The sequence below is a fragment of the Mustela putorius genome, unplaced genomic scaffold, assembly GCF_011764305.1.
Source record: "Mustela putorius furo isolate JIRA1106 unplaced genomic scaffold, ASM1176430v1.1 tig00000238_pilon_pilon_pilon, whole genome shotgun sequence".
Classification (NCBI taxonomy): Eukaryota; Metazoa; Chordata; class Mammalia; order Carnivora; family Mustelidae; genus Mustela; species Mustela putorius.
This window is the reverse complement of record NW_025421324.1, coordinates 869,351-897,168: the sequence shown is the minus strand read 5'-3', so window position 1 is coordinate 897,168 and position 27,818 is coordinate 869,351. Positions and strand designations below refer to the sequence as shown.

Here is a 27,818-nt window from a genome sequence, read left to right as displayed (position 1 = left end):
TAGGTTTCAGTCTGATTTCAGCACTTAACTTGCGACTGCAGGCAAGTCGCTCTGCCTTTCTGAATCTCAGCATCTGCCTCTGAAAAATAAGGGTAACAGTGGCGTCTTCCACACGTCTGATGTGCGGATGAATGCCTGAAAAACTTCTAACACGGAGCCCGGCATAGTGTAATTGGTCAGTAAATACGATCTATTATTATTATTCCCGACGCTGTGTCCTCATCGCCTCTCCACCAGGACGTCAGGGACTGCTGCCGCAAGAGTGGAGCAGCTGCCTCCTCGGAGCCCCTCCCCAGGCTGCCGCGGCCCGCCACAGCCACAGCCCCTCGCGCTCCAGCCTCGTGGGTGGGGCGCGCGCGGGGGTGCGGACCCAGGGCCCGGCGGGGCGCTCTCGGTGAGTCCGGGGCCTCGCCGCGGAGGGCGGTGCCCGGCTGGGCAGGGGTCGGCGGAGGCAGGGGCAGAGCTCTGGGACCCGGGGACTCGGGCCCAGGGCTGGCGGCTGGCCGGGGCAGCGGGGCGGTAGGGTGCACGGAGGCCCGAGGGTCCCGCAGGGTGAGGCCCCCAGGCAAGCTGCGGCAAGTGTCGCCCGCGACGGGCTCGCGCGCCCGTGCCCGCGCGCGGCCCAAGATGGCGCCTCTCCGCGCTACCTCCCCACCCCCCCCCCACCGCCCCGCGCGCGCCTCCGACGCTCGGGGCGCGGCCCCGCGGCCCGCGCGCTCCAGGGCGGGGGATGTTGTGATGGAGAAGCCGCCGCGGAGCCGGAGCCCCGCAGTCTGAGCCACCTCCGCCACCTGGGCCTGGGGCCTCCCCACGCAGGTAAGAGCTGCCCCTGCCCGGGCCCAGCTCTGGAGGTCGGATCCCGAGCCCCAGCAGTCGGCGGACCCTGCAGCCCCTTCCCTTTGGTCCCTCGGTCTGGGTCCCCCGGTCAGGCCCCATCCCCGCTGACGGTCCTCCCGCCGCGCGCATTCCGACCGCCGTCCTGTCCCTCCCTTGTAGGCTCCACCTCGGTCATCACAAGGCCCCCTCCCCAACCTTTACCTCGTGTCCTTCGGGGCTGGAGAGGGGCGAGAATGGGGTACACGAAGCGAGGGGTCGATGGGGGGAGGGGTGTGGGGGAGGGGAGGTCTAGGGCTGGGAATGGGACGTGGGATGAGGTGGCCAGAGCCTTTACGGTTTTCTGCAGGGTCCCTGGCCTGCAATCTGTCAAGCCGCATTCAGGTGCCCTCAGCGACCGAGGGGTGTGCCCTGGGGCCGGCTGTGTCCCCAGCTCAGACAGGAGGCCTAGCACTCGCAGCCGCACTCATTAAGAGTAGTTTTGCTACCGCCAATTCAGAGGTTATTCCGAACCTATTTTGCATCTGCCTGTGCATTTCTTGCATTCCCAGCCCTCCAGCATAGTCCCATCTCTCTCTACTCTTTCAAAGCCAAAACCTTGCCTACACTTGCTGTCTCCATGTCTCCACTTCCCATTCATTCTCAAAACCACTTCATTTGGTCTCTGTCGTGGACATCCACCAAAACTGCTGGAGCCAAGGTCACGGGAGACCTCCATGTGGCCGGTTCCAAGGGACACTTTCCTGTTTCCCCCTTTAACCTTTTAGTATATGCAGTGGTGTGCAGTTAACTCTCCTGGAAGCATTTTTCTGGTTTCTCTTGTCCGGCATTGTCTGCTCCTTCATGGTCTCATTTGCTACCATCTCCTTCCCCTCCCTTTAGATGTTGGTAAGGCTCTTGGTTCTGTCCTGAGCTGTGTTCTTTTATTCTGTACTTTCTCCTCTGGTATTTTAGTCCCTCCCAAGTCTTCAGATTCATATAACTATATCTATATCTATATCTATATCTATACTGATTATTATTAAATGTATGTATCCGGCCCAGACCTCTTTTCTGAACTCCATATACAGCTGCCCTCATGACATCCCCATTGAATCAAGAGAAATTCCATACCTACAGATCCCAAGCTGAATTATCTTCCATGTGTTCCCTCTCTACCCTTCTTCCAAATCTGTTCTTCCTACAGCTCCCAGAAATGGCTACTTTCCAATCAGTTATCCAAGCTGGATTCCTGGGCCACATTTTAGATTAACCTCTCTCCCTCATCCTCTGCATCTAATGTCACCAAATTCTGTCACATCCGCTACCTAAATATTTTTCAGATCCATTCATTTCACTCCATCCTCACTGCTACCAGATTTAATCTAGGCCAACACTCTTTTCCCCCTCATTGCTCTAATAGCATATATTCTCTTGCCTACCTCCCATTAAATGCTCTCAACACAGTGTGATCTTTTAAAAAAATTGCAGCGATCTAATTATTTATTCATTCAGCAAATAAACTTTGAGCACCTTTTATATATCAGGTAGTATTATGCGCTGAAGATATAATTATGAACAAAATAGACTGCAATCTTGTCCCACAATCCAGGAGGGAATCAGAATAAAATGACAAGTGTAATAAATACCATGAAGTGGATGGTACCTTGAGAATACATAAGGGCACAAGCTAAACTGGTCTGGGAGGTAGAGAGAGAGAGCTGAGGCAGACTTCTCTGAGAATGTGACATTTGAACTCAGATGTAAAGGTTGAGTTCAAGTTAGTTAGGCTGAGGGTTACCAGAAGGAGGTTCCAGGCAGAAGAGAAAAATCACATGCGAACACACTGTGGAAGGAGAGAGCATGAGGTCTTCGAGGAATCAAAAGAAGGCCAGTGAGGCTGAAGATGGAGAGGAAGGCCGAGACCAGTTTAAACCGAGCAGGACAGTTTAGGCCACGTTAATAATTTTGACCTTAAATTCTTTGTCCTTGGTGTGGATTGTGATGACAGTGGATGAAGAGAGTAGATGAAGTCCAGAAATTTTCCTTGGAGATAACATTATCAGTATCTGGGGATTGATTAAACGTAGGGGGTGGTGAGGGAGACGATAGTGTTAAGGATGGTACCCCTGCTTCTAATTTGCACAACAGGATAGGTGGTTATATCCCTCCATGAACCAGGATTCTGAAAGAGGACCAGTAAGGGTGTGGGAGAGAGAAACATAAGCAGGCATATTTGAGAAGCCTTTGAGACATCCTGGTGGAGATGTTGAGTAGGAAATTGAATGTACATGTCTGGAGCTTGGATGAGGGGTCTGAAATGGAGATGTAAATTTGGAAATGGGCAGTATATGCCCAATGAGGTGACACCCAAATCTATGGACACGAATAAATACTTACATGGAATATTTGGTGAGAAAGAGAAAAGGGCATAAGAATAAGCCAGGAGAAATCCCAGTGTGTAACAGCTGGTAGAAGAAGGTGCGCCAGCATAGGGGTCTAAGAAGCCACCAGACAGGAATTAGAGTGTAGGCAGAAAACCGGGAGATGTAGCATGAGGAAGCCATGGATGAAAGTTGGATGAGAAGCAGGGTGTCGAGGGATGCTGAGAATACAACCAAGATTATGTGTGGGTTGGATTAGATGACATAGGGTTCTTTTGACCTTGGCAAGAGCTGTTACTGAGACGTACTGGGGGTGGAAACGGGATTGGAGAGGGTTGAGCAGTGAGTGCAAGGTGAGGAAGTGACAACAGTGAGTAGAGACAAGTCTTTTCAAGAAGTTTGCTTGAGCTGGCAGGGGGGAGAGAGAGCGAGAGAGAGCGAGCAGTTAGTTGCACTGGAGGAGTGTCAGTAAAGAAACATTCTGCATGTAAGTTGGTAGATAGTGGGTCCCACTGAGAAGGAGAGGTTGATTATATAGAAGAGAAAATGGATAAACAGTGGTATAAAATTCCTGGAAAGTCATGAAAGGAAGGAGGGAAGTAACAGAAGAAGCAGTTGGTCTTAGGAAGAAGGATGAAGGGATAGGTGTTGAAGACAGCAAGTTTGTGTTTGAGGACATCCCTCAACTGGTGGCTTCTATTTCCTCTGTGAAGGAGGATTGGGAGGTCTTCCTCTGGGAGCGAGGGCTAGTGCAGGGGGTGGTCCCAGGAGAGTTGTGCTCTTCTATCAACTTAAAAGTCCTTTCCTGGACTTTGCCTGGGTGGCTCAGTGGGTTGAGCCTCTGCCTTTGGCTCAGGTCATGGTCTAGGGGTCCTATTGAGGCCGCATTGGACGCTCTGCTCAGCAGGGATCCTGCTTACCGTCCCCCCGCCCCCCCGCCACCTGCCTCTCTGTCAACTTGTGATCTCTCTCTCTCTCTCTGTCAAATGAATAAATAAAATCTTAAACAAAAAAAAAAGTCCTTTCCTCAAGTAGCTCTTTGCTGATGTCTGGGCTAGATAGAGGAAGACAGACTCTTACCCCTGTAGTGCCTTATTGCTCCCCATCGGTACTCCATCATTTATTCAACAAATAGGGAGTGCTCATCGGTGCCAGGGACTGGCCAGACACTGGCACTGTTCTGTACAGTAAGGGGTGGTTTCCCTGCTGATCTCTGTGCTCCACCGGGGAGGGACCATTGCTTTATAACTCATCACTCTTCCCCATGCCTGGCACAGTGCCTTGCAAATAGTAAGCTGTCAGGTTACAGGAGGCTTGACCTTGAGTGGGATGTGCCCCCCACCGCAGCTCCTTCAGGCTTAGCCGCCACTCTTTTAGCTCCTTTCCATGAGGGCTCCGCCCAGCTCCCTACCTTGAGCCAGAATCCATGTGGCTCTTTCCATCCTTTGAGAGGCTTCAGGTACACCAAACTCCAAAATGTGCCTCTTTTTGAGGATACTGGGCTGCTGGTCACCCTTTGACCACAATAAGTTAGGTGATGGCTCCACACAGTGCCTTGAGCCAGGTACCTAGGCTTCAGTGCTATTCACAACAGAACTTCCTCATTTCTCCCTTAGTACCTTCTGCCCTGGTGACCAGGGGGACAGGGCTGTCCTGGAGAAGACCTGGCTCTTCAGCGCCCCAGCCTCACAGTGTGTGTGTCTTTCCCAGATCACACCTCCAAGTGCTAAGGAGGTCGGTCCTATCCTCACCTCCTATAAGCCTGGCTGCATCAGAGAAGGGCTCGTCATCTCCATGATCCTCTGCGCTTGCCAGCCACAGGTCTCCCACCATCCTGACACTCATGGAGATGCCACCGTGGAGCAGCCTTTGGGCCAGCATGTCGGCTTACACTAACTCCCTCCCTTCCTTTTCTCCAGATCTTGGTCCTCGCTGCTCTGGGACGCCCTGCCTTCTTGGGTACACTTCATCATTCTCCATCACCCTCCTTAACACTCCCGTTGCCTTCTTTCAGCCCACAGGGCCACACAAGCTTATCTTGGTGTCTGCTCCAGCCTCCAGATTCTGAGTTCTGAGCCTCCGAATTCCTCTTACTCTATGTCTGTCCCCTCCATCCTTCCTTCGGTCCACCCTGAGGGCCCACGCTGTGGCACATGCACAATGCACACTCCTTGGTAATGGGAATGTGAAGTTGAGTAAGACACAGTCTCAGGTGTTTGGTTGGAGTGGGGCACCGGCTATCGTGAGACATGGAGGAGGGACTGGTCCCCTGAGCATGAAGAGGGAGGACTAAATAGGAAAGGCTCACTGCTTCGGAGCTGTGCTGCTGAGCCAAGTTTTGAAACATGAGCAGAGGTTCTCACATGGGGAGACAGGATTCCAGGTCGGGGGTGGGGGGGGAGAGCACTGTAAACAAAGAGCCAGAGCTGTTAGGGTGTGACATTTTCTCGAATCTGCCACTCTTTGTGAGGCTGGAATGTCAGGTGTGAAGGAGGCAGGGAAGGGGGAGGAGGTCTGAGAGGTCATAGGAATTTGCTCAAGGAGGCTCCTGCTAGTGTGCACAGCCCTTATCCTGAAGGCAGCAGTGAGCCATCTGAGTTTTCCAAATGGGGAGTGACACAATCTGGTTTCCATTTTTGGAAGATTACTGTGGTTCTAGGTAGTGGCAGAGCTGTTTATTTTTCTCGTTTATGCCAGTGACCATGAGTTTGCTTATTGCCCAGGTGGAGCCACACCAAGTGCCCCAGCAGTTCCACATGAAGCAGACACACAGACAGGAACATTTTTTCAATGCATGTCACAGATGTGCGCACAGAATTGTGCTAGGGTCTGGGAAGGGAGGCAGGATGGAAAGGCGTCATGCACTCCACCTGAGAGACAGGCAGCCTAAAGCTGTGTTCAGGGCTGAGAGCTATAGTGAGGTGCAGAGAGAACCAGGGCTGGGGGTCAGGGGGAGAAAGAACTCCTCAGTGGGGTTTTGGGGTGGGGAGAGAACTCTCAGGTGAGAAATAGGGGTAAAAGAACCATACAGTGGGAGTCAGAGAGAGAGGTGTGCAGCAGTGAGAGGCAGGCAGTGAGGGAGAGTTGTGTGCTGGGGACAAGGGTCAAGGAGACCTTATGGGAGGACTCAGGGAGGGCATGGGGGAAGTGGACAGCAGGAGCTAAGGGGGCCAGGATGAGGGAGAATTGGGTAGTGGTTGGTCGGGGAGAATGGCCGGCGATGTGGTGGCAGTGAGGGTCCAGGGAGTAAGCACTTTACAGTAGGGGTCAGGGAGGGAGGGGAGTAGAGAAATGGAAGGTAGGAGAGATGGGGAGGATGCAATGAGACCTTGGTGGTGGGATCACTGGGTGATGTGGCTGGAAGGACAGGTAGGCAGAGAAAGTGATCCTCAAAGGCTTCTAGTGAGAGGGGTCCAAGGAGACAGGAAGTGGGGGGAGGCTGTCACTGTGGACCAGAAGATCCCCTCCCATGAAGGGCAGATGGGATTTGGTTGGGCCACCACGAACAGTGGTTGAGACACAGTAACGTGGCCCAAGTGTGTTTTCTGAAACTGGCAGAGGAATGCTAAAATCAGGCCTGGAAGAAATAGGAGGGCCTTTCAACAAATATTTATTGAATTCCCATTCTGTGCCATTACTGTGTTAAGCTCTAGGCATATGGCATTGAAAAAAAGAAAAAATCCTCCACCATGGAACTGAAATTATAGTCATGAGGAGACAATCATTAAACAAATAGTAATAATAATATTGGTAAATACCTTGACAGATGGTTCTAGGCACCAGGGAAGGTTTGGGTGTTGCTGAGAGAGGGCATGGGGGCATGCAGTTTTAAAAGGGTATGAGGAAGGCCTCACTGAGAAGGTGATGTTCAGATCAAGACCTGAAGGCCTGGAGGGTACAGGTCAAAAGCCCCTGCAGTGAGCCACCAGACATGGGACATTATAGGGTCTGGGAGATGGAGTGGTGCCCAAAGTGAGGTACCTAATAGAAACACTCATCAAAATGTAGTTTCATCCAGCCAAAGGAGCCGTGAATTGGAGCTGATGGTCCTTCCTCTGTGACCTTCCTTCCCAGGTCCATGCCCTTGAGAGATGGGTCTGCAGCTCATTCTCTCCTATTCTCACAGTCCCTAGTAAGGCTGGGCTTCAGGGCTGATTGAGCCCAGTGATTGATGATGATAGGAATACTGCCTGGGGAGCTCACACTGGGACACTGTGGATAGCAGCATGGCAAGAAGAAGGGGGCAGCCAGTGTCCAGTGTCCAGAGCACATGAGCCAGTCCCACAGCCACTGGGTCCCTGGCACAGTAAGCCCTGCTCGGATCAGCTGGGGGTGGGGACGCACAGAGAGCCATTGTGTGGAGGCTCTGCCGTTGGGAGTGAGGGCAGAGCAGGGGCTGGCTGTGCTGGCTCAGAAAGCTCAGGACTGGGGACTGGGGCCCAGGGGAGACTGTAGACCTGGCTCTAGCCTTTGGTGGAGATGGTGGTTGAGTGGGTGGTGGTGAGAGGGGACAGGAGTTAAGCCTAGTCGTTGTCATGGGAAAATAGCTCCCAGGACACAGACTGGTGGGTGCTGGTCTGCTGAGCATGAGGGAGTCGAGGAGGTATAGAGCACAGCCTCAGGCAGATGTAGGGGTGCTGCTGTTCCCACCTGGAGGCTCAACGCGGTCTCCTCTCCTCACCCGCAGGATCTGCCAAGGCCATGTCTGTTCCGTCATCACTGAGCCAGTCGGCCATTAATGCCAACAGCCACGGAGGCCCCGCTCTGAGCCTACCCCTGCCCCTGCACGCTGCCCACAACCAGCTGCTCAACTCCAAGCTGCAGGCCACGGCTGTGGGACCCAAGGACCTGCGCAGTGCCATGGGGGAGGGGGGTGGGCCTGAGCCAGGCCCTGCCAATGCCAAGTGGCTAAAGGAGGGCCAGAACCAGCTCCGGCGGGCTGCCACAGCCCATCGTGACCAGAACCGCAACGTGACCTTGACCCTGGCAGAGGAGGCCAGTCAGGAGCCTGAGATGGCACCTTTGGGCCCCAAAGGCCTGATGCACCTGTACTCTGAGCTGGAGCTCTCTGCCCACAATGCGGCCAACAGAGGGCTCCGAGGATCTGGCCTGATCATCAGCACCCAAGAGCAGGGGCCGGATGAAGGAGAGGAGAAGGCGGCAGGGGAGGCCGAGGAGGATGATGAGGAAGAGGACGAGGAGGAGGAGGAGGAGGACTTGTCTTCTCCCCAAGGGCTGCCTGAGCCCCCGGAGAGTGTGGAGGTGCCCCCCAGACCCCAGGCCCTTGCCGACGGTCCCCGAGATCACAGCAAGAGTGCCAGCCTCCTGTTTGGCATGCGGAACAGTGCGGCCAGTGACGAGGACTCAAGCTGGGCTACCTTATCCCAGGGCAGCCCCTCCTACGGCTCCCCGGAGGACACAGGTACCTTATGGAGCTTGACATGGGGAAGATGGGAGGGCAAGAGGGCAGAGGTCAGGCCTCTCCAAATCAAGGCCAGGGCCAGCCAGGGCATGAGCCACAGAGCCCATGTCCTCAGTCCTCAGCAGGCCATAACTGGGTTTTCCTGAACAAAACTATTCCTATATTCAGAATGTTTGCACAAACTGATAGATCCATCCATCGTGGACGCTGATGGATGGTGGACTTGTTGCATTTAGGGAGCACTTTCAAGGTACTGCCCTCTGCTCAGCGTTATTGTACTGAATCCTCATAATTATGTTGTGAGTCTGATACTATTATGGGGCCTGTGCTACAGATGGTGAAAAGTCAGCCTGGAGAGGTTAAGTAGCTTTCCCATAGTCACAGACATTCTGTGTTTATAGTGGAACTGTGTTTAGACCCGAGTTCTTAGCCCTGCTTACCCTGCACTGGTGCATACGGCACAGTGAGCCACGTGCACGTGAGCCAGCTTTTACCAGGCCAGGTTTGGAGGCAACAGCACCTCCCCACGCAGGTCTACCCAGAAAGACTGAGGTCGGGGCTTGTATGCAGAGCACCACTCAAGGCATTACGAGGATACCGTTTTGTATTCTTTGTATCAGGAATAGAATACTGACTAAAGGTTAGGAAATAAAGGAAGAATAAATAGATCCTTTGTGGGGTAGGACAGGAGGAGAAAGTAGAAAGTAGGTATTAGGACTCCAAGGACCGATCATTAAATGTGTCCCATTTAAATAAATTGAGTCTCTGTCACGTAGAGATGCAGACAGAGTTGAGGAACAGAGGACAGAGATGATGGGTCATAGCTACAAGCCTGGAGTTCTGTGGATTGGAGTCTAAGTAGAGCCTCGGAAGGACTCTGCTGTGCCCCTGGCAACAGACACCGTACCAAACCCCAAACTGGGGAGCCTTTGCAGGGGAGCATGCAGTTCATGGAGCCATGGAGCCAAGAGCAGTGCATCATCCCCTTTCCTTTTCCAAAAACTTATTATGGACATTTTCAAACATCTACGAAAGTGGAGAGACTAGAATAGTGAGCCCAGTTTACCCATGATGCAGTTTCAGCAATTATTAGCACATGACTAAACTTGCTGCATCTATACCCTGATCTACTCCAGGCCCTAGCCTAGGTAATTTTAAAGCAAACATTCAAATCCGTAAGTGTTCACCCATGCATTTCTAGAAAACAAAACTCTTAAAACAATCCCCAGTACCATTATATTGCATACAAAAATTTAACAGTAATTCCTTAATATTGTCAAATATCCAGTGTTTACGATTTCCCAGTTGTTTAATAAATGATCCCTCACTCTGCTATTTAAAAAGTTTTGATTATTTTGAATCAATAATCAAGTAGTCCTAGACCTTTTGATGGTGGACGTGTATCTCAAAATTTCTCTGAGCTGTATGTTACGCTTCCATCCCTCTGTCCCTCTTTATTTCTGCTTGCAGGTTGTTGTTTTTAAATCGGTGACACAGGTTTAGTTGGCCTGGGTTTTCCGTGGTCTGAATTTGCAGACTCTGTCCCTGTGGTGCCATCGAGCAGGTTTCTCTTCCCCTAGATTTCCTGCAAATTTGGGAGTGTGTTCCAGAGACTTGATCAGATTTGGATTTGAGAGTTTTTTTGGTGTTTTGCTTTTGCAAGGACACCTCATAGGTGGTATCGAGTGCTTCCATCAAAGGCAAAGTCTGATTGCCTCTCTTTTCTGTGATGTTAGTGACTTTCCATGGTCATTGCTTGGACCTCCTTTGAAGGGAGCAGCTGCTGCTTCACTCTGTTTATAGGGTTGGGTGAGGGGAAATGTAGTGGCAATGGAGCCAGTTCATGACACTTTTCAGTGTAAACTGAAAACTGGACACTGATGTGAAATATCTCAATTTCTAGATATTAACAACCAACTCTGTTTTTTGAAAAAGCACCATGCAGGCCATACAAAGTCTGACTCTTGTATTGGTCTATCGGTTGCTAGTTTACAGACTCTGCCCTAGCTTGGGGGGCTGGGGGTTTGAGTCAGAGGCCAAATACTGGAGGGCGTGATTGCTCAGAGGCTGCTGGGATGGTCAGTGCAGTAGCTGCACCTGTGAGCCTCCTGGGAGAAGGAGGCTGGAACTGCTGAAGAAGTGGAAAGGGCCTGCTGGGCATGGGGATTGACCTCAGTGAGAGGCGATGGCCAAGGATCAAGCTCTGGTGGAGACTCTGGAAAGTGGAGGGAGTGGTGTAGCCTCAGCCTGGGGAAAGGGTCCAGTCACTGCTTACTCCTTTGTAATTGTGGTGCCATGATCCTGAAGGCCACGGAGAAAGTCTGGGCTCATGTAGGAACGGAGTAGAATTGAGCAAAATTATTTTCCCCTTCCCAGCCTAGGATCTCCACAAAGTTTTTGATTGAATAAGTGCCTGAATGAATGAATGAATGAATGAATAAGTGAATGAGTGAATGAACTTAACTACCTGTGTTGGGTTCATACTTGGTGTCAGGTCTTGTCCTAAATGCTGAGAAGGCATACTATAGGGGACAGAGGTTCCTGTCCTCATGGCACTCACAGTCTAGTGAGGGAGACAGAGATAGACAGGCGGCTCTGATCAGCGTGGTGAGCACTGGGGTGGGGAAGGTGCAGCAGGGTGACCCAGCCCTGCCTGTGTGCGTGATGCGGGAGAGGGGGTGGGTCAGTTTTAAGGCACGACCTTTACATGTATCCCTGAAGGAGGACTGGGTGATATAGTCCAGTGAAGATTGAGGAAGGGAGGCTGGGCTTGGAGAGGAAGAGGGGCATGCCACGCAGGGAGAGAGAGACAAGGGGTGGAGGGTGATCAGAGATAAGGTTGAGAGGCAGAGGTTAAGGGCTGAGAACAGCACACAAACCCAGGAAGGAGTTTGGGTTCTAACCTTAGGGCAAGAGAAAACAATTAAGAGTATTAAAGTGGAGAATAGATCAGTATTTTCGAAAAGTCATGTGGGCTGTAATGTGCAGTCCAGATTGGAGGAGACTAGCTGGAGGAGGGAGCCCACCTGTGAGGCTGTTGCAGCGATCCAGGGAAAAATTGCAGGTAGTAGCTTGGACTCCTGTAGTGACATGGGGATGGAGAAGAGGAGAGAGCATTACGTGATTCACTGACTCCCGAGCAAATGACTACATTGGTTTCACCATGAAGACATGCGTGGATGGATGAAAGAATGATACACAAACCTTTAAATCCGTGTGTGAGCGCCTGAATGAGTTGACGCAAGAGGGGAGATGTCCATTCTGGAATAAATGTGTGCATGCGGCGGCAAAGGCCTGAGTGGGGCTCTGCTTGGAGGGAGATATGCCAGGCTCCAGAAGGGCCTCCCAGATGGTTGGGGAGAGAGGAGGAGAGCGGCCCCTCCAGGACAGATCGGAAGGATGACGCTCTTTGAAGCAGGAAGGTACAGGCTAACAGGGATGGCAGATGGATTGGTGTTCGTGACTCAGTCAGAAGACGAATTGGTCCCCAGATTCAAGAGGTGTATGATCCTTCATGAAGAAGGGTGTGGCCGTGGAGGGCACGGTTGCCCTCGGTGCTCGTGTTCCCGGAAGATTTGACAGGAGAGCCCTGAAGGTGATAGAGGGTCCCTGGGAAAGAGTGGACGTTCTAAGTCCCTGGGGCGTGAGGAAAGGGGAGGGTGGAGGGAGACGAGGTGGTAATGGCTACCTAGAAGGCTGGGCAGGCAAGAAGAGCCCCTCCTCTGTGGGCCCACCTCATTTGCAAACAGGATGGTAAGACATCTTGCTGAAATAACTCTCCCATCAGGTGTGCAGCCACCTTGGGTAACCACACCTGCTCCCAGCACCCCTGTGCCTGGTTGCCCAGCAGCCTGGGTCTGGGGACTGCCTGTATCCTCAGTGCTGCCTCTTGGACCAGTCAGGATTCCTCGTTTCCCTGGTAACGGGAAGCACGTCAGCAGTCTGGGCGCTCCCAGCCGGCCTGGTGCTGCGGTTGCCGAGGAGACGCTGCAGCCTAGCTGGGCCCTGGCAGGTGAGGGGGGCTGTTCTGGGAAGCCCTAAGCCCATCCTCAAGCTTGCTGGGGCCCAGCCCTCAAGGCTCACTTTGGGGCTCAAACTGCAGGACAGGTTCTGGGCAGGGGAGGGATCCCTGGGAGCCCTGAAGCCACACCCTTTTTGTGCTGAGAGCTCCAGGCTTTGCAGAGCCCCAGGTGGCTGAGGTATTCCCAAGGTGCTGAGCTTCCTGGTGTCCCTAAGACTAGGTTTGACTGTGGTGCTGTGGTGCCTGTTGTGGGGTGGGATGGAGATTCAGGATTGGGGGAGGGGAGCCAGGATTAGAAAGAAGAGATGTGAGCAGGAAGGGCTGGGGTCTTATGAGGACCCTCCATCCCCACGCAAAGGAGGTCCCCTCCCATGGTGGTCCTGGCCCCTCCTTAGTGAGCGCCAGGTGGGGGAGGATCTTGCCTGGCAGGCGCTCTGCCCTGGTGAGAAGGGGGCGGGATGAGCTTTTCTCTGCAGCCCAGCACCAGGCTGTGAGCCCAGCTGGCTGGGCTGGAGGGGCTGTGAGGAGGGAGGGTGGAGGCAGGAGGGGCTGGGAACCAGCGCCATGTTCTCCCAGGACTTCTTCCTGGCCATCATCCTGCAGGACAGCAGCCCAGGTGAGGGGTAGCCCAAGTCTGGGCTTGATGTGGGCTGGGGCTGGGTGGGGAGGAGAGGCAGAGGAGGCAGAAGCTGGCTTACGGAGCTGGAGTGGTGTGGCTCTGCTAGAAGAAGAGGGGTGTATGTCACAGGTATGTGTACATGTGCAGAGAATGTTTGCCCGCATCTGTGTGTGCCAGGGGTTAGGGTATGAGTGTCTGTGGTATCTGCACACATGTGGCAGAGGTTGACTGAGTGTACATTCACTGTCTGGGTGGTACCCACACATGTGTGGGGGGTTGTTGTGGGTGTGGCTTCTGCACACGTGTGATGGGAGCTGAAACATACAACTGTGTGTGTGCATACCTCTGCGTGTGGTGTCTGCCTTAGGCTATGGCTGGAGTTGGAGTGTGTGTGTGTATGTTTGCCCTTGCTCATGTGTGTGCATCTGACTGTGATACCTGCTGTCTCTGCGGGTATTTTCTGTGTGATGGCTGCACAGGATCGTAGTAGGGCTTGTATGTGTTGTGTATCCTAATGCACACATGTGTGCGGGAGTTGCTGATAAGTCCGTGTACTTGAGAGATGGATATCCATGACAGGAGGTCAGTTAGGGTCACCCAGTCTCCTTCCCTTCTCTCTGCCTCCCTCCTTCCTTCTATGTGGGCACATTAGCCAGAAGCAGGGTCCAGGAGGAGACCTGAGTCATGTCCCCGGCTGGTGGTCCCCCATGTTGTGACTCCAGACTGCAAGCTCTAGAAGGAAGCAGGAACCTTGTGTTGGGGCCTTCCCTCATCTCTTCCTCTTCACCATGGGGTCTCCGCAAGAGGACTGGGCATAAGTACCTATTGTCTGCTTGTTGGGTGGGCAGACCCTCATCAGTCCCCCTACCCAGCAGATTCCTTCTGGAACCCCAACGCCTTCGAGACGGATTCCGACCTGCCGGCTGGATGGATGAGGGTCCAGGATACCTCAGGGACCTACTACTGGCACATCCCAACAGGGACCACCCAGTGGGAGCCCCCGGGCCGGGCCTCTCCCTCACAGGGGAGCAGCCCCCAAGAGGAGTCTCAGGTGAGCTCACACGCCTATTGTCTTTTGTCCAAGGGTGGAGGGGTGGTGCTGCTGGAGCCAGACGAGCCACCCACTTATCACTCCCATCCCTCTTCCTAGCTCACTTGGACAGGCTTTGCCCACAGAGAAGGCTTTGAGGATGGAGAATTTTGGAAGGTGAGGGGACCTGCTTCACAATGGGCAAGGGGGAGAAGGGACATCATTTTGGCCCTGACCCCTCTCTCCCTTTCCCAAGGATGAACCCAGTGAGGAGGCTCCTATGGATTTGGGACTTAAGGACCCTGAGGAGGGGACATTGCCCTTCCCAGCTCAGAGTCTCAGGTGAGTGGGAAGGCATGATAGAATGTGCTGGCAGGGGAATGGATCTCTCTGGGAGGGACCATAGGACAGCTTCATGTTCAGGGATCTGTACCAAGTGTTACCATCTTCCTCCAGCCCAGAGCCATTACCCCAAGAGGAGGAGAAGCTGCCCCCACGGAATGCCAACCCAGGGATCAAGGTTTGTTCAAGACCAATGCCCGTTCCCCAGGTTGGGGCTCCTCTGTGTGCAGGAGACCCCCTGTGTCATGTTCTGGGGGGGCATCTCTGGTCTCAGGAAGCTCTCCAGGTCCTGAGTTAGGAGCTCTTCCAGTCTTAGCACAGATCCCTGTGTCTGAGCCAGAAGCATGTCAGAGTCTAACTCAGCCAATCCAGCACCTTGGCAGGGGGTCCATCCAGGCTTGGCTCAGATGCTTTCTTGTACTGGCAGGGGTCTCATCTGAGACCATCCCCCTCCCACCAACCATATCCTGTTTGGGGAGCTTTTCAGTCTTAGCTCAGAACACCGTCCCAGCTGCCATGTTCTGAGTCAGAAACTCCTCTGCTCTTAGCAGAGAGCATCCTGTGTTGGGGGGGTCCTCCGGTTGTACCTCCCACCCCCTCTTCTGTGTCTGGCAGTGTTTCGCCGTGCGCTCCCTAGGCTGGGTGGAGATGACCGAGGAGGAGCTGGCTCCTGGACGCAGCAGCGTGGCTGTCAACAACTGCATCCGGCAGCTCTCCTACCACAAAAACAATCTGCACGACCCCATGTCTGGGGGCTGGGGGGAGGTGAGGGCTCAGCTGGCGGGTGCGGTTCAGTGGAAAGGGAAGGGAGCTGTGAGAGAGAGAGAGCGTGAGAGAGCTGGGTTGCCCAAGCGATGACTGGGGGAGGGAGGTGACAACCCCCGCAAATGACAGCCTGGTGAGATGGGTGTGCAGTCCCAGGTGGTGGCCTGGGGAGATGGTTTCTAGCAGTGACCAGATCACGTAAAACCATATCATGTAAGAGATGACAGACGTGACTCGAGTAGAGTGAGGCCTGCAGGGCGGGTGGTCTCACACCAGGGCCAGGGGCCCAGAGCTGTGGCTGACCTCCCCTGAGCTGGAGGTGGCAGAGATCGGCCACCTCCCCAGCTGGGGCTCCACTGAGTGCCTGCTTCCTGGGCCCACAGGGAAAGGACCTGCTGCTACAGCTGGAAGACGAGACACTAAAGCTGGTGGAGCCGCAGAGTCAGGCCCTACTGCATGCCCAGCCCATCGTCAGCATCCGCGTCTGGGGCGTCGGGCGGGACAGTGGAAGGTGGGAGATGGGCTGGGGATCCTCGGGTGGGGGTGCATCCAGCAGTCAGAGTGGGGGCCCTCCTTCCTAACTCTATTCTTTGCCTCTCTTGTGCTGCCGGACCCAGAGAGAGGTACTTATGTCTAATTTACCTTGTCTGTTCCTCTTCCCACATCTGGACCAGATGCCTCAAAGCACCGAAGTTCCCCTATTCTGCCCTGCCCCTTCCTGCCCGCTGTGCTCGCCCATCTTCCCCTACCTCGGCATGCTTGCCTGTCTATGCCCCAGCCAGAAGGCGGCACCCACAGGACACCAGCCCAAGGGCAGAAGCCCTGAAGGAGTCTCAACGGACAGGGAGGGCTTGGGTGGGGTAGGGATGACACCTCACACTGGATGGCATTGGGAGACACTGAGGTGCCCCTCCCCCAACAGGGACTTTGCCTACGTAGCTCGCGATAAGCTGACCCAGATGCTCAAGTGCCACGTGTTTCGCTGTGAGGCACCTGCCAAGAACATCGCCACCAGCCTGCATGAGATCTGCTCTAAGGCACGGCCCCCTCTGCTCCCTGGACTAGCTGCGTTTGCTCTACAAGGATGTGGGTGGGGTCATTGAGTGGGGGTGGGGGACTCCAGGGCAACGGAGACCTAACAGACTCTCCCTTGCTCCTGCCCTCCTCTCCTCAGATCATGGCCGAAAGGCGTAATGCCCGCTGCTTGGTAAATGGACTTTCCCTGGACCACTCTAAACTGGTGGATGTCCCTTTCCAAGGTCAGTGCCACAACCCTGCCAGGTCCAGTTCAGCTTTGTCAGCAAAGGTGAAGTGACTCAGGAGGAGGCACAAACTACTACGTGGACATGGGCACATGGAGACTAAATTCTTTGGATCAAATAAGCCAAAGGGAGATGGGGAAGTGGGGGAGGTAGGGCCTTGGCTGGGTGTATATCCAGCTTATGCCCTGGTGGTGGGGACAGAGTGAGCAAGGTCTGCCACCACGACTGATCCCTCTTTTCTTTCCCACAGTGGAATTTCCAGCACCTAAGAATGAGTTGGTACAAAAGTTCCAAGTCTATTACCTGGGGAATGTGCCTGTTGCTAAACCTGTTGGTATGTGTGTTCTTCTTCACCCAGGGACCACCACTTTGATACCAAGGCTATGCCCACCCTCTGCCCCTAATGCCTTTTTTTTACCAGACCTTCTTCTTGCTTGACGTCACTCTGCCCTTTAAAATGCATCCCAGCTTGTTGTACCTCTGTCCCATCTGCACTCTGTGTTCTGCCTATAGTAGCAGTTGGCATGCCTTCACTGAGTTTGAACCAGTGAACCAGGCACATCGGGAGATGCACTATTGCATCCCATGGAGAAGCTTTGATTGGTTTGGGAGGCAGGTCTGAGATGACTGTAAATACCAGGTAGCAGCTGGGAGCTGGGTTTGGTACTGCAGTGCTAAGGATGATAGGCTGTGAGCATCCAGAGAGGAAGCCGTGAGCATAGTTGTGACATGCTTTATTGCTTGTGAAGTACTTCCTTATTTGTTATTTAAGTCTTGACAGTCCTGTCAGGTTGGGATTATGGTAATACCCATTTTGTAGATAAGGAAACTGAGTAGAGCCTGTCTGGTTGTCTCATATTTCCAGTGCTTTCACAGTACCTGTTATTTATTTGCTCATTCACTTAACGAATTCCTATGAAGCCCACCTTGGGCTGGGTCTTGGGAGAACAATGGCCACAGCTTTCGTGGAGGTTACAGGTTACAGCAGAAAAAAACAGAAAGCAAAAAAACAAAAACAAAAAAGGAGTTAGTCAAATAATCATATTAATAATAAATGTCTAATTATTAACTGAGTTATTCACTGAAAGAAAGTAGCGAGGTGCTATAAAACTATGTTGGAAAAAGACTTTCTTGGGAAAGTGACATTTGAACTGAGATAAAAAAAAATGAATGGGAGCTAATGGGATAAACGAGATGGAGATAGGAATAAAGCAGGGGAAGAACTCTCCAGGCAGGATGAACAGTGTAGAAGAGGACCCTAGTGGAAGGCACTTTGGTACTTCAAAGACATTGAGAGAAAGCCACTGGGGCCAGAAGAGGCTGGGAGCTGGGTGGCACTCACACCTTATATGATTTCAGAGGCCACATTAACCATTGGTTCTTCATCCTGAGAGCAGCAAGGAGCTATAGCTGAGTTTTCAGGAAAGCACTTGGCATAATCAGATTTGAATTTTGTAAAAGCTGGCTTTGGCTATACCATGGAGAAAGATGTTTAGCAGGTGGAGGTGGGTGTGAGGAATCAATTCAGAGGATCTTGGAGTAGCCATGGCCGATAAGAAGAGTATCACGGAATATGGTGGAGCTGAAGAAGAGTGTGCAGACTCAAGAGGTGTTTAGATAATTAAAATCAACAGGTCTTGGTGATTCACTGACGGTGGGAGGAGAGACGGAGGTATTCAGGCTGACTCCTGACTTCCTGGCTTTGGGAATTAACGGATAGTGACACCATTCTCTAAAGGTAGCAGACACTGGAAGAAGCCAGTTTTGGTATGGAGATTGGAGTTCAGTTTCAGACATACCAAGTTTGATGGGGAAGCTGAGTAACAAACTTGGGTTAGCAGTTGGATTCACAGAGAAGCGGATTGGGTTACAGATTAAAGTGTGGCATTATTGGGTTATAGAGGTAATCAAAACCGTGAGTGTGGCAGCCCACAGTGAAAAGAGAAATGAGGCTAGGCCTAGCTTTTAGACCTTCCAGCACTTAATGGACAGAGAAATTATAAGGATTGTGAGAGCAGAAGGAGAGAGAGGGGGAGGCACAAAAGAGGCCACTTCAAGAAGTGGTCAGATATCGGGACGCCTGGGTGGCTCAGTTGGTTAAGCAGCTGCCTTCGGCTCAGGTCATGATCCCAGCGTCCTGGGATCAAGTCCCACATCGGGCTCCTTGCTCCGCAGGGAGCCTGCTTCTCCCTCTGACTCTGCCTTCCACTCTGTCTGCCTGTGCTCGTGCTCGCTCACTCTCTGACAAATAAATAAATAAAATCTTTAAAAAAAAAAAAAAAAGAAGTGGTCAGATATCATATCAAAAGATACTTAGGAAGAGCTCAACTGTTTGGTGGCTGGATAAATGAACAGACAAATGCAACAATGAATGAGACCTGCCTCAAATGACATGGCTAGGAGATGGTAGGCCTAGGACTCAAACCCCGGTCATCTTTAATTGTCTGCTCTTCCCCTCAAACCATGCTGACTTTAATGACCAGCACCTTATATCCTATAAGGGAACCCATCTTAGAAAGGGTGGGGATTGAGCTGGGGTTAGAAAGATGGCCTGGATTTGCGGAGGGGAGTTGGTACTCCAGTTGGATTCAAGGCAGTGCCAGAGACATGGAGCTGGGGGTGAGAAAATCATGCTTAGGGAGCAGGAAGGAAGCTTGGCTGACCTCTACGCCTTTGCTTCATTTCTTTCTCTTTTCACCCTCAACTTCCACACCCTTGTTGCCTCTTCTAGTTATTCCCCTACTCCCCTGTCCACCCACCACCTCATGTAGGTTCTCACTATAATGAAACAACTGTCTGCGATCCTTGACTGCCCCTCTGCTGCCCGTTACCTCTACGGGTCTGCTCTATTGAGTCTTTAAAGTTATTTACTGCTTTGTCTCATCTCTCTTTTTAACCTCTAGGAGTTTAACATTGGCTCCTCATGAGGCTGCAATATTGATTCATTCATAAATCATTCATTTATTCAACAAGTGACTATTGGATGCCTGCTCTGTGCAAGGCACTATTCTAGGTTCTTGGTACACATTAATGAACAAAACTGACAGATTCTTGCCTTCAGGTAGCTGACATTCTAGTCAGGAGAGACAGACAATAATGAAATTACATAGTATGTTGGAAGGCAACAATTGATATGGGGGAAAAAAAATGCATAGTAGAGTAAGGGGGATTCGGAGTGCAGGGCTAGGGGTCAGGGTAAGTTTTTAATCCTGAGTTGTCACCAAATATGGCAGATTGTTTCTAGGCCACAGTGTTCCACTACTTTCCCCACCTCAGTGCTGATCCATGCTCCAAGGCCAAGTGCCACCCCCACGCCCTATGAGCTTATTAAATGGTTTGACTTTGATATCTTGTTCACACTTACAGTCTTTGAGATTTTCCACTGACTGGCATAAATGTCAAACACACCCTTGCCAATCGGACCAGACCCACTCAGGAACTGCCTGTGTTTTCACCCGTCTGTGGACGCCTAGTTTACTTGGTTATACAAGTTTGGAACGCATTGGCCAGTATTGCCTTGAGGGTGTCTTGCTCAAGTATCTGGAATTCCTTAAGTAGATAAGCCCTGTGCTGGGACTGGGGACACAGAGATGAAATAAACTTGCCTTCTGTCCTTGGGATGTGCTAAGAGTTGTCCCAGCAACATTCCCTCTCTGCCCTGCAGCAGGGAAGGCTTCCTGGGTGGGGCCTGGGTGAACCCTGAAGGAGGAAAATTAGGAGTTTCTCACATAGTCTAGAGGGAAAGGGCACTCCAGATAGAGGCTTTTTCACAGTTACTGCCTGTGTCCCTTGAGGGCATACTCTTCTTACTTTGTATTCCCCATCTGCCTAGCAGGGCATTTGCCAAGATTAGGTATTAATAAATGCTACATAAATCATTTGAAGCTCAGGGAGCAATACAATATGAGGCTTGACAGCTCAGATGAGGCCAGTTTTTGGAGGACTTGCATGCTTGCGAGGGGAATTGGCCCTTGATCCAGCCAAAGGTAAGATGAGCAAGGCCAAGATGAGGGAGGGCTTTTGAGGAAGTTATTTGTCCTCTTCCTTGTCCTCTGCCCACAAAGGGTCCATGTGGTCTGCTCCTCTGGGAGCCCAGAGGCCCTGAAAGGGGCGAGATGGCCCAGGAATGGACCACAGAGCTGCATGTCTTTACATTGGCCGTTTCTTCTAACCTCTTAGCTGTGAAGGTAAAGACAGTAGGTCACACATTCATGAGTAGTGCAGGGACCAGAACCCATGCCTCTGCCATGCTATTTGTTGCTTCTGCCTTGGTTCTCGGCCGAGTGCAACCAAGAGTGAAGTATTTAATAGCACTTTGAGGTATAGGAAGCCACTCTTTTACAGGGGGATGTTGATTGATCTAAAAGCTACAACTGTCCTTTTAGCACATTATAGAAATTACAGAAATTTACTGAATCCAACTAAGATTTGACAGTCCTTCTAATTCTGAAAATAGAAAAAAAAGAAGGAGCAGGGGAACTGTAAACTTCAATTTCCTTATCTGTAAAATGGTGATAAAAGAATCGATTGTTGTGAGGTGTGCATGGGATTGTGCACTGTAATGACTGGCATGCACTGCCACACACACAAGTCAACATACCTCAAGTGGATATAGAACAAAACAAAGGTTGTCTTGGGAGAGGAGTGGCTAATACGTGCTGATTTGGGAGTTCTTGTGGTACGATGCAGTAAATGTCTGAACATGGGTGAACACTGAGAGCCAGGATAAGGGGAGGTCAGAGCTTAGGTGGGGATCAGTTCATTTTGAAGGTTGAAGGAAGAAGCTGAGTCAGGTGAAGAAAGCTAAGCCTAGGATTCAATATAGAAGAAACCAGAAAAGTGCTAAATCACTGAAGCCAAGGAGGAGGGTACCAAGGAAGGGATACCTGTGCAGCTTTATACAGCGCTGTGGACTGGTCAAGTGGGGATGGAGCAAAGGCTCTGGGGTATCCTCTCCCCACTCCTAGTCGTGTCATATTTGTGTCCTTATCTTCCAGGAGTGGATGTAATAAATGGGGCCCTGGAGTCAGTCCTGTCCTCCAGTAGCCGTGAGCAGTGGACCCCAAGTCACGTCAGTGTGGCTCCTGCTACCCTTACCATCTTGCATCAGCAGGTAAAGACTGGGGTGGGAGAAGGCATGGCTGTGCTTTGCCATGGAGGGGAGCCTGGGGTGGTTGAGGAAGAGCTGCCAGTAAGGTGGATGTGTCCAGTGGAAGAGAGGGTTGGGCTGTTCCTTTCTAACCGGGTTCCATCCCTCCAGACGGAAGCAGTGCTGGGGGAATGTCGGGTGCGTTTCCTCTCCTTCCTGGCCGTGGGCAGAGATGTCCACACATTTGCATTCATCATGGCTGCCGGCCCAGCCTCCTTCTGCTGCCACATGTTTTGGTGTGAGCCCAATGCTGCCAGCCTCTCAGAGGCTGTGCAGGCTGCGTGCATGGTAAGTGGGTAGGGTGGTGGTGTGATGACGCCCACCTCACAGGGGGCAGGCTGGAGAGTGACTGCCCCACCTGCCTCTTTACAGCTCCGCTATCAGAAGTGTCTGGATGCACGCTCCCAGGCCTCCACCTCCTGCCTCCCAGCACCCCCTGCTGAGTCTGTTGCCCGGCGTGTAGGGTGGACTGTCCGCAGGGGCGTTCAGTCGTTGTGGGGTTCCCTCAAGCCCAAACGCCTGGGGGCCCATACCCCCTGAAGCCCTCAGTTCTCCTTCCACCTGCTTGCGTTGGGTCCCAGGGAACTCAAGGGTATGGGGCAGGGAGGGGCCCTGGAGGCTATTGTTAGGCCTCAGCACCACCCCCCTCTGCCCACCAAAGTGGCCCCTCCCCAGTAGCTGGGGTTCCCTGCTTAGGGGCTGGGGAGAGAGAGACCTAATCCCTGCAAGGAAGTGACAATACTGGATTGATAAGGGGAGCTAGAAGCAAAGCCAGCCCCTGGCTCTCCACCCCCACATTTCAGGTGGAGCAGGAGGAACTGGTCTAGGCCAGGCCCCATCTTGGTAGGGTCCGGCAGGGGCAGGAGGGGACTGGTTCAGGCATGGGTCCCCTCCCCCCTGTTCCATGAGCACCTCTGCTGTACTGATATCACTAATAAAGTCTGTCTGCCCTGCTAAGCCGTGTGCCTTCCTGTGCCTGCATTACATCATCACCTGCAGTACCCTGACCCCTCAGTTAGGCTCATATTCCCAAAGCCACCATGCCCTCCCTGCTTTATTTTATTATTATTATTATTTTTAAAGATTTTATTAATTTATTTGAGAAAGAAAGAGAGGACACACAGGGGGAGGGGCAGAGAGAGAATTCCAAGCAGACTCTGAGAGCAGAGCCCCACTCAAGGCTCTAATCCCACGACCCTGAGATCATACCCCAGCTGAAACCCAAGAGTCCGAAGGCTTAACTGACTGAGCCACTCAGCTGCCCTGCCCTCCGAGCTTTAAAAGAAGTAAGTGGGACGATCACAGAGGGGTCTGGAGTCCATGTCTCTTATCTTTATGTTAATAGCCTGACAACCAGGCGACAGCAGCAGTACAGGGTTCCTGGCTGGCCAGCACAGCTCCTGTCTGATCTGCTGGCACAGTGCCAACTTAGACCTTAGCTCCACAGCCATGAACAACAGTAGTCCCAGGACAGGCCCAGGCAGAGCAGCTGCCCCTTCTTTATCTAGCCAAACCAGCTCCATGAAAGAAGGTCCTGTTTCCCTGGAGTGCTTGGGGCTCAGATGCACTTCTTACCACAGCTACCATGTGGGGTTTTTGCTCCTTTTCTAAGATTTCCACTTTCCCAGCTCTGGGCCCTGGGGGTGCTAGCAGAAAGGTGGCCTTGGCTGCAGGCTCTGGACATCCAGGAGGCCTCCCTCTGGCACTAGATGGCGACATAGAGCAGGGCTGTCAGAGCGAGCAGAGAGCTGGGCACACAGAGTCGTCAGGCGGCAGGGCATGCCACAGGGCTCTGAGGGCGGGTGGCCCTTATGGTAGAGAAACCAGAAGGTCTGGAACAGTTGCGTGTCACCCCGCATGCGATACACTAAGTCATGCCAGGCGGCAGGCAGTGCGTTGGGCAGCCCGTAGGTTTCTCGAGCCCTATAGAGACGCTGCCAGTGTGGCGTGGCTCCTGGTTCATTAGCCTGGGTCAGGTTCAGGATGTAGGTCTCATGATCCAGGACCACATGAGAGCTCCCCGGGTAGTTGCCATCTATTTGGTAGACCCGGTAACCTGCAAGGAGGGAGAACTGACTGGAGAGGGAAGGAGCCAAGGCCACTCCAGGGAGGGGTCACATGTCCCACCTGCCCTTTGCCAGCCTTGGCTCCAAGTCTGTTTCTGCTTCCTCTATCCCACCAACTTCCTCTATCCTAATAGCTCCCTTCCACCTCACTCACCAGGATTAAGGCCGATGTAGGTGGTGGCACTGGGTGCCAGGAAGGCTACAGATAGCGGCCGGCTCAGGGTCTCCTCGTCATAGAAGACTTCAAACTCATCCACGTGGGTGTGGCCAAAGAACTGACCAGCCAAGGTGTTCTCATACCTGCCAGAAGACACTAATTATATTCAGAAGGTTCTAGGGATGGGGAGGAAACCTGGGGAGATGGGATGCTTCTTTCTTCACACACTGAACTAAGAAGCCTCTACCCCAATGGAGCAGCAGGAATAAGATGCTGAAAGGAATTTCCAACCTTCATCCACCCCTCTTCCCACCTCCCTCCTACCTGGCTACTATTCGGTAATAATTCCAGCTCCAGCTCTTCAGGCAGTGCCCCGGGGGAATGTGGCCAATTATATGTACCTGCAGGGAGAGTTAAGGAGGGTTATCAGGGATAATGCCCCTCTATTTGCTAGGTGGGATGCTGCCTGATTCATAAGTTGTTCAGTAAAGCCAATTAGATCTTTTAAATAAATAAACAAGTAAACAAACAAACAAATTATCAGAGCAAGGAGGGGTTCAGGCAGCCCTGGCCAGGAAAAGTTGGTACTCATTTCCCACAACGGCCGGCACTGCTGGCCAGAGACAGGGAGTAGATGAAAGGGCTTCTAAGAGGGACCAGGAGGCGAACTCCCAGGGAACACTTATTGGGAGCCTCAGAAAACCAAGCTTCTCTGCTCACAGGTGTTCTGGCTCTAGATAGGAGTCTGGTCACAAAGGGCCTGCTTCTTTCCCAACCCCCACCAGCAACTACTACACCATGTTCTCACCACTTTCCCTCACCTTGTCTCCTCGATCCTCAGCAGCCTGAAGCTCCCCAACTAGCCACTGGAGCTGTCCAGCGGGATCTGTGGAGTTGATCAAGAGCCAGAAGTTCTCACGGGAACAAAAATTCATATTGAGAGAGATGAGACGGAGACCAGGACGTGGGGAAAGGGCATAGAACCCCCCAATTCTGAAACAAAGTGAATATGAAGATCAACACTCATTCATAATCCAGGTCCTGCTCACCCAGTCCTGTGCTAAGCATTTGGGTAGAAGGCAGAGGCACACAGGACTTCCACCAAGAAGCTCCCATTCCAGCTGAAGACCAAAAAACAGTACTGATTGTAGGGCCCATGTGACTGAGATGAAGGGGCTCAGAAGGCTAAGGGCTCTAGGAGTTCAGGGAAGAGATAAGTGAGCTAGAATGGGAAAGCCCTTCACAAGGAATATGATCTGGGCCTGGGAAAGTTGGGATGTTAAAATGGGGGGTGCCAACATTTTAGAGAGGGCCAACATGAGCAAAGACATGGAGAGGTTATGCTGTCAGCCCTGTGAGGGTGGGTGTCTGGACATAAGGGTAGGGATGGAAGCTAGGGTCAGAGGTGGGGGAGGGCCAGTGAGGAGAGATGACTCATGATAGAATAGTTACAGGTAATGCCCAGATCTTCTACTCCCTTCCCTATCATCCACCTTTCTCTTCTTGGGTTTCCATGGACCTCAGCTACCTGAGAGTGTGAAGGGCTTCAGCAGGTAGCCAGGACTCCCACACCTTGGCCATTGCCTCATAGAGCCAGCTGGAAGAGTAATTGCCCTCTATGAAAGGGGGAGGGAAGCCATTGACAGGTGTACTCTCGTGGTTGCCCACAGCAGGGTACACAGGCACTGGGCCCAAGAACTTCTTCACAAGGGCTGTGACAGTGGTCAGGGCCCGAAGCTGGTCCTGACGTGATTGATGCCAGACGTTGTGGGCGGGGATGTCTCCTGTCCAGTACACCATATCAAAGGGGCCAGCAGGGCCCAGCCCGCTCAACAGGCTCTCCAGGGTCCGCAGGGGCAGGTCACACTTGCTGTACTCGCCCCAGTATCCAGCACCTGGGCGGGAGGTAGGTGGCAGGCCAGAATCCTGGCGGCAACACAGAGGGTTCTCACAGTCAGGGTCTGTGCCCTCCAGGTAGTCATGATCCCAGTGCAGGTCAGTGAGGAAGAGGATGCGACTGACAGGGGCACCTGGGGCTGGAGGTTTGGGTGGTTGTGGGGAAGGCTTTGGTACAGCTGGCAAAGAGATGTTCCAAGATGAGAAGATGTCCCAGTGCCCACAGGTGTTGCCCAGGAGCAGACCACAGGCCTCAGATGGGCTCAGCACAGAGCGTGTCCACACTTCCACCATGTCATCTTCAAAGAGCTGGACAGCTGACTGGCACACAGTAGGCGGTGCTATCTTCAGCAGTTTGCAGAGCTTGGTGGCCATGGAGCCCATCCAGGCCACACTGGGCTCCTTCTGTAGTGGGAAGAACCAGTGATGAGAGGTCAGAGGCAGCACAGGAAACAGGCCAACCCTGGCTACCACCCTTTGTACCTCCATCTCCAAACTGGGGCCAGGCTGGCCTCAGTGCCACTGTGAAGAGACCTCAGTGCCTCCCACAGACACTGCCTCCCACAGACACTGCCCTGTGACTCAGGCAGCACCAGGCCAATACTTCCTCTTCCCCTCAGGAGGCAGTGGCATTTCAGGCCTTTTGCTTACCCAGCTGGCTTTCTCAGACACTGTCTGCAGAGTGCCCTGAAATCTGGGCTGGGTAGTATGTCTGTCCACAGTTTGGGGCAGGCCCTGGAGAACACTGCAGAGCTCAGTGACCAACTAGCACTCATCATAATCCCATCAGGGTCAAGACATCACTATCTAGTCCCACATGCCTGGATGTTTCTGAATTCAAGTCCTTGTTGAGTAACCGGTACAAGGCCTGGTGCTCTGGATTAGAGGTGCCAAGTTTAAGGCACAGGGGATTCAGTGTCAGATGTACAGGGAAAAAAGTCCCAGCCCTTCCCCTAGCCGCCAGCTGTGTGCCTTTATGCAAGTGACTTCACCTCTTCCAGACTCTAATCATTTGTAAAATGAAGATAACAACTGTAATGAACACCTCACAGGTTTGATTTAACCTATATAAAATGGCTAGCACAGTGGCCGGCCCACAATTTGCACTCTTTCCTTTCTTCACAAGGTCACAGTGGAGGTGGTCCTGGTGTGTAATCATGGGTGTCCCTAAAAAACAGCAAATCCGGTGAAGGCCTGTAGATAGATGCCAGCCTTCCCATTGGGTTTGCTTTTCAGGACCCCAGGCCCAGCACCTCCCTCGCCCTTGCCCCCACCAGCGCTCCCCTTGGCTACACCATCACAGCCCTTTTAAGCGCTCACCTTCAGCCCAAAGTCGATGGCGGTGAACAAGCCTTTGCAGACTGGGCAGGTGAGATTCCACCACCCAAAGGCGTTGCGGAGCTGGGGCACTAAGCGACCGAACCTGGCGGGATGGCTTTGGGAGGGAAGAGGGTGGGCCCCGGCAGGGGCCCAGAGAATCAGGGAGTCGGGCAGGGCCAGCGCCAGAGCTAGGCCTATCCACAGGAGCCTCAGTCTGGGGGACCCCCGGGACCGGTCCGATTCCGTCTCCCCGCCGGATCTAGGGTGGCCCTGGCCGGGAGATACTCCGTGGCGGGGCATTGCCCGAGTTCCTAGATAGGCCGCTTCGCCCGTCCGTGTCCCGCCGGTCTAGGCGCAGGCTCTCAAGGGGCCGAGCAGCGCCAGAGACAGCTGACCAGCCCCCGCTGCAGTCGGGGGACTGCTTCGCGTCCAACCGCAACGCAGCTCCACCCCTTCCTCTTCCTCTGCTCCCCAGCAGCTGACAGCCGCCGCTGCCAAGAGCCCTGTCAGCGCCGGGGAGGTGGAGAAAACCCAGCGCCCGGGACCCTCCCCCGCCCCGCCCCCCGCCCCGC

At 52.9% G+C, this 27,818-nt stretch overlaps 2 protein-coding genes across 10 annotated transcripts; one reads left to right on the top strand and one right to left on the bottom strand.

Annotated features, from left to right (window-relative positions):
- Window positions 1–217: 217 nt before the first annotated feature.
- On the top strand, window positions 218–22,764 carry APBB1 (amyloid beta precursor protein binding family B member 1). Of its 8 annotated transcripts, none has more exons than XM_004781173.3 (15): window positions 218–394; window positions 7,885–8,619; window positions 14,132–14,310; window positions 14,410–14,466; window positions 14,546–14,631; window positions 14,746–14,809; window positions 15,247–15,396; window positions 15,780–15,907; window positions 16,014–16,019; window positions 16,319–16,433; window positions 16,571–16,655; window positions 16,909–16,992; window positions 21,656–21,771; window positions 21,919–22,095; window positions 22,180–22,764. In XM_004781173.3, the coding sequence occupies exons 2-15, from the start codon at window positions 7,899–7,901 to the stop codon at window positions 22,345–22,347; spliced, it is 2,136 nt and encodes a 711-aa protein (XP_004781230.1). In that variant the 5' UTR covers window positions 218–394; window positions 7,885–7,898; the 3' UTR covers window positions 22,348–22,764. The 8 variants fall into 8 exon arrangements, with proteins under 8 accessions (XP_004781230.1, XP_004781229.1, XP_004781231.1 ...); XM_004781172.2 differs by lacking the exon at window positions 218–394 and adding an exon at window positions 680–816; XM_004781174.2 differs by lacking the exon at window positions 218–394 and adding an exon at window positions 681–816 and having other exon boundaries at window positions 14,135–14,310.
- SMPD1 (sphingomyelin phosphodiesterase 1) lies at window positions 17,378–27,756 on the bottom strand. 2 transcript variants are annotated; one of them, XM_004781171.3, is made up of 6 exons: window positions 27,247–27,756; window positions 25,559–26,331; window positions 24,852–25,023; window positions 24,355–24,431; window positions 24,028–24,173; window positions 17,378–17,618 (listed from the first exon to the last, which is right to left on the bottom strand). In XM_004781171.3, exons 1-6 carry the CDS (start codon window positions 27,544–27,546, stop codon window positions 17,572–17,574), a joined length of 1,515 nt encoding a protein of 504 aa, XP_004781228.1. In that variant the 5' UTR covers window positions 27,547–27,756; the 3' UTR covers window positions 17,378–17,571. The 2 variants fall into 2 exon arrangements, with proteins under 2 accessions (XP_004781228.1, XP_004781226.1); XM_004781169.3 differs by lacking the exon at window positions 17,378–17,618 and adding an exon at window positions 22,882–23,863 and having other exon boundaries at window positions 27,247–27,755.
- Window positions 27,757–27,818: the final 62 nt, after the last annotated feature.

Excerpts from the sequence above, each read along its gene's own strand:
- APBB1 (XM_004781173.3), top strand. The coding sequence starts at position 7,899 with ATGTCTGTTCCGTCATCACTGAGCCAGTCGGCCATTAATGCCAACAGC. Across the intron at positions 16,656-16,908 it reads GGTGGATGTCCCTTTCCAAG|TGGAATTTCCAGCACCTAAG; the intron begins GTCAGTGCCACA and ends TCTTTCCCACAG. Across the intron at positions 16,993-21,655 it reads GCCTGTTGCTAAACCTGTTG|GAGTGGATGTAATAAATGGG; the intron begins GTATGTGTGTTC and ends CTTATCTTCCAG.
- SMPD1 (XM_004781169.3), bottom strand. The coding sequence starts at position 27,546 with ATGCCCCGCCACGGAGTATCTCCCGGCCAGGGCCACCCTAGATCCGGC. Across the intron at positions 25,024-25,558 it reads GAAGCCCTTCACACTCTCAG|AATTGGGGGGTTCTATGCCC; the intron begins GTAGCTGAGGTC and ends ACTTTGTTTCAG. Across the intron at positions 23,864-24,027 it reads CTACATCGGCCTTAATCCTG|GTTACCGGGTCTACCAAATA; the intron begins GTGAGTGAGGTG and ends CCCTCCTTGCAG.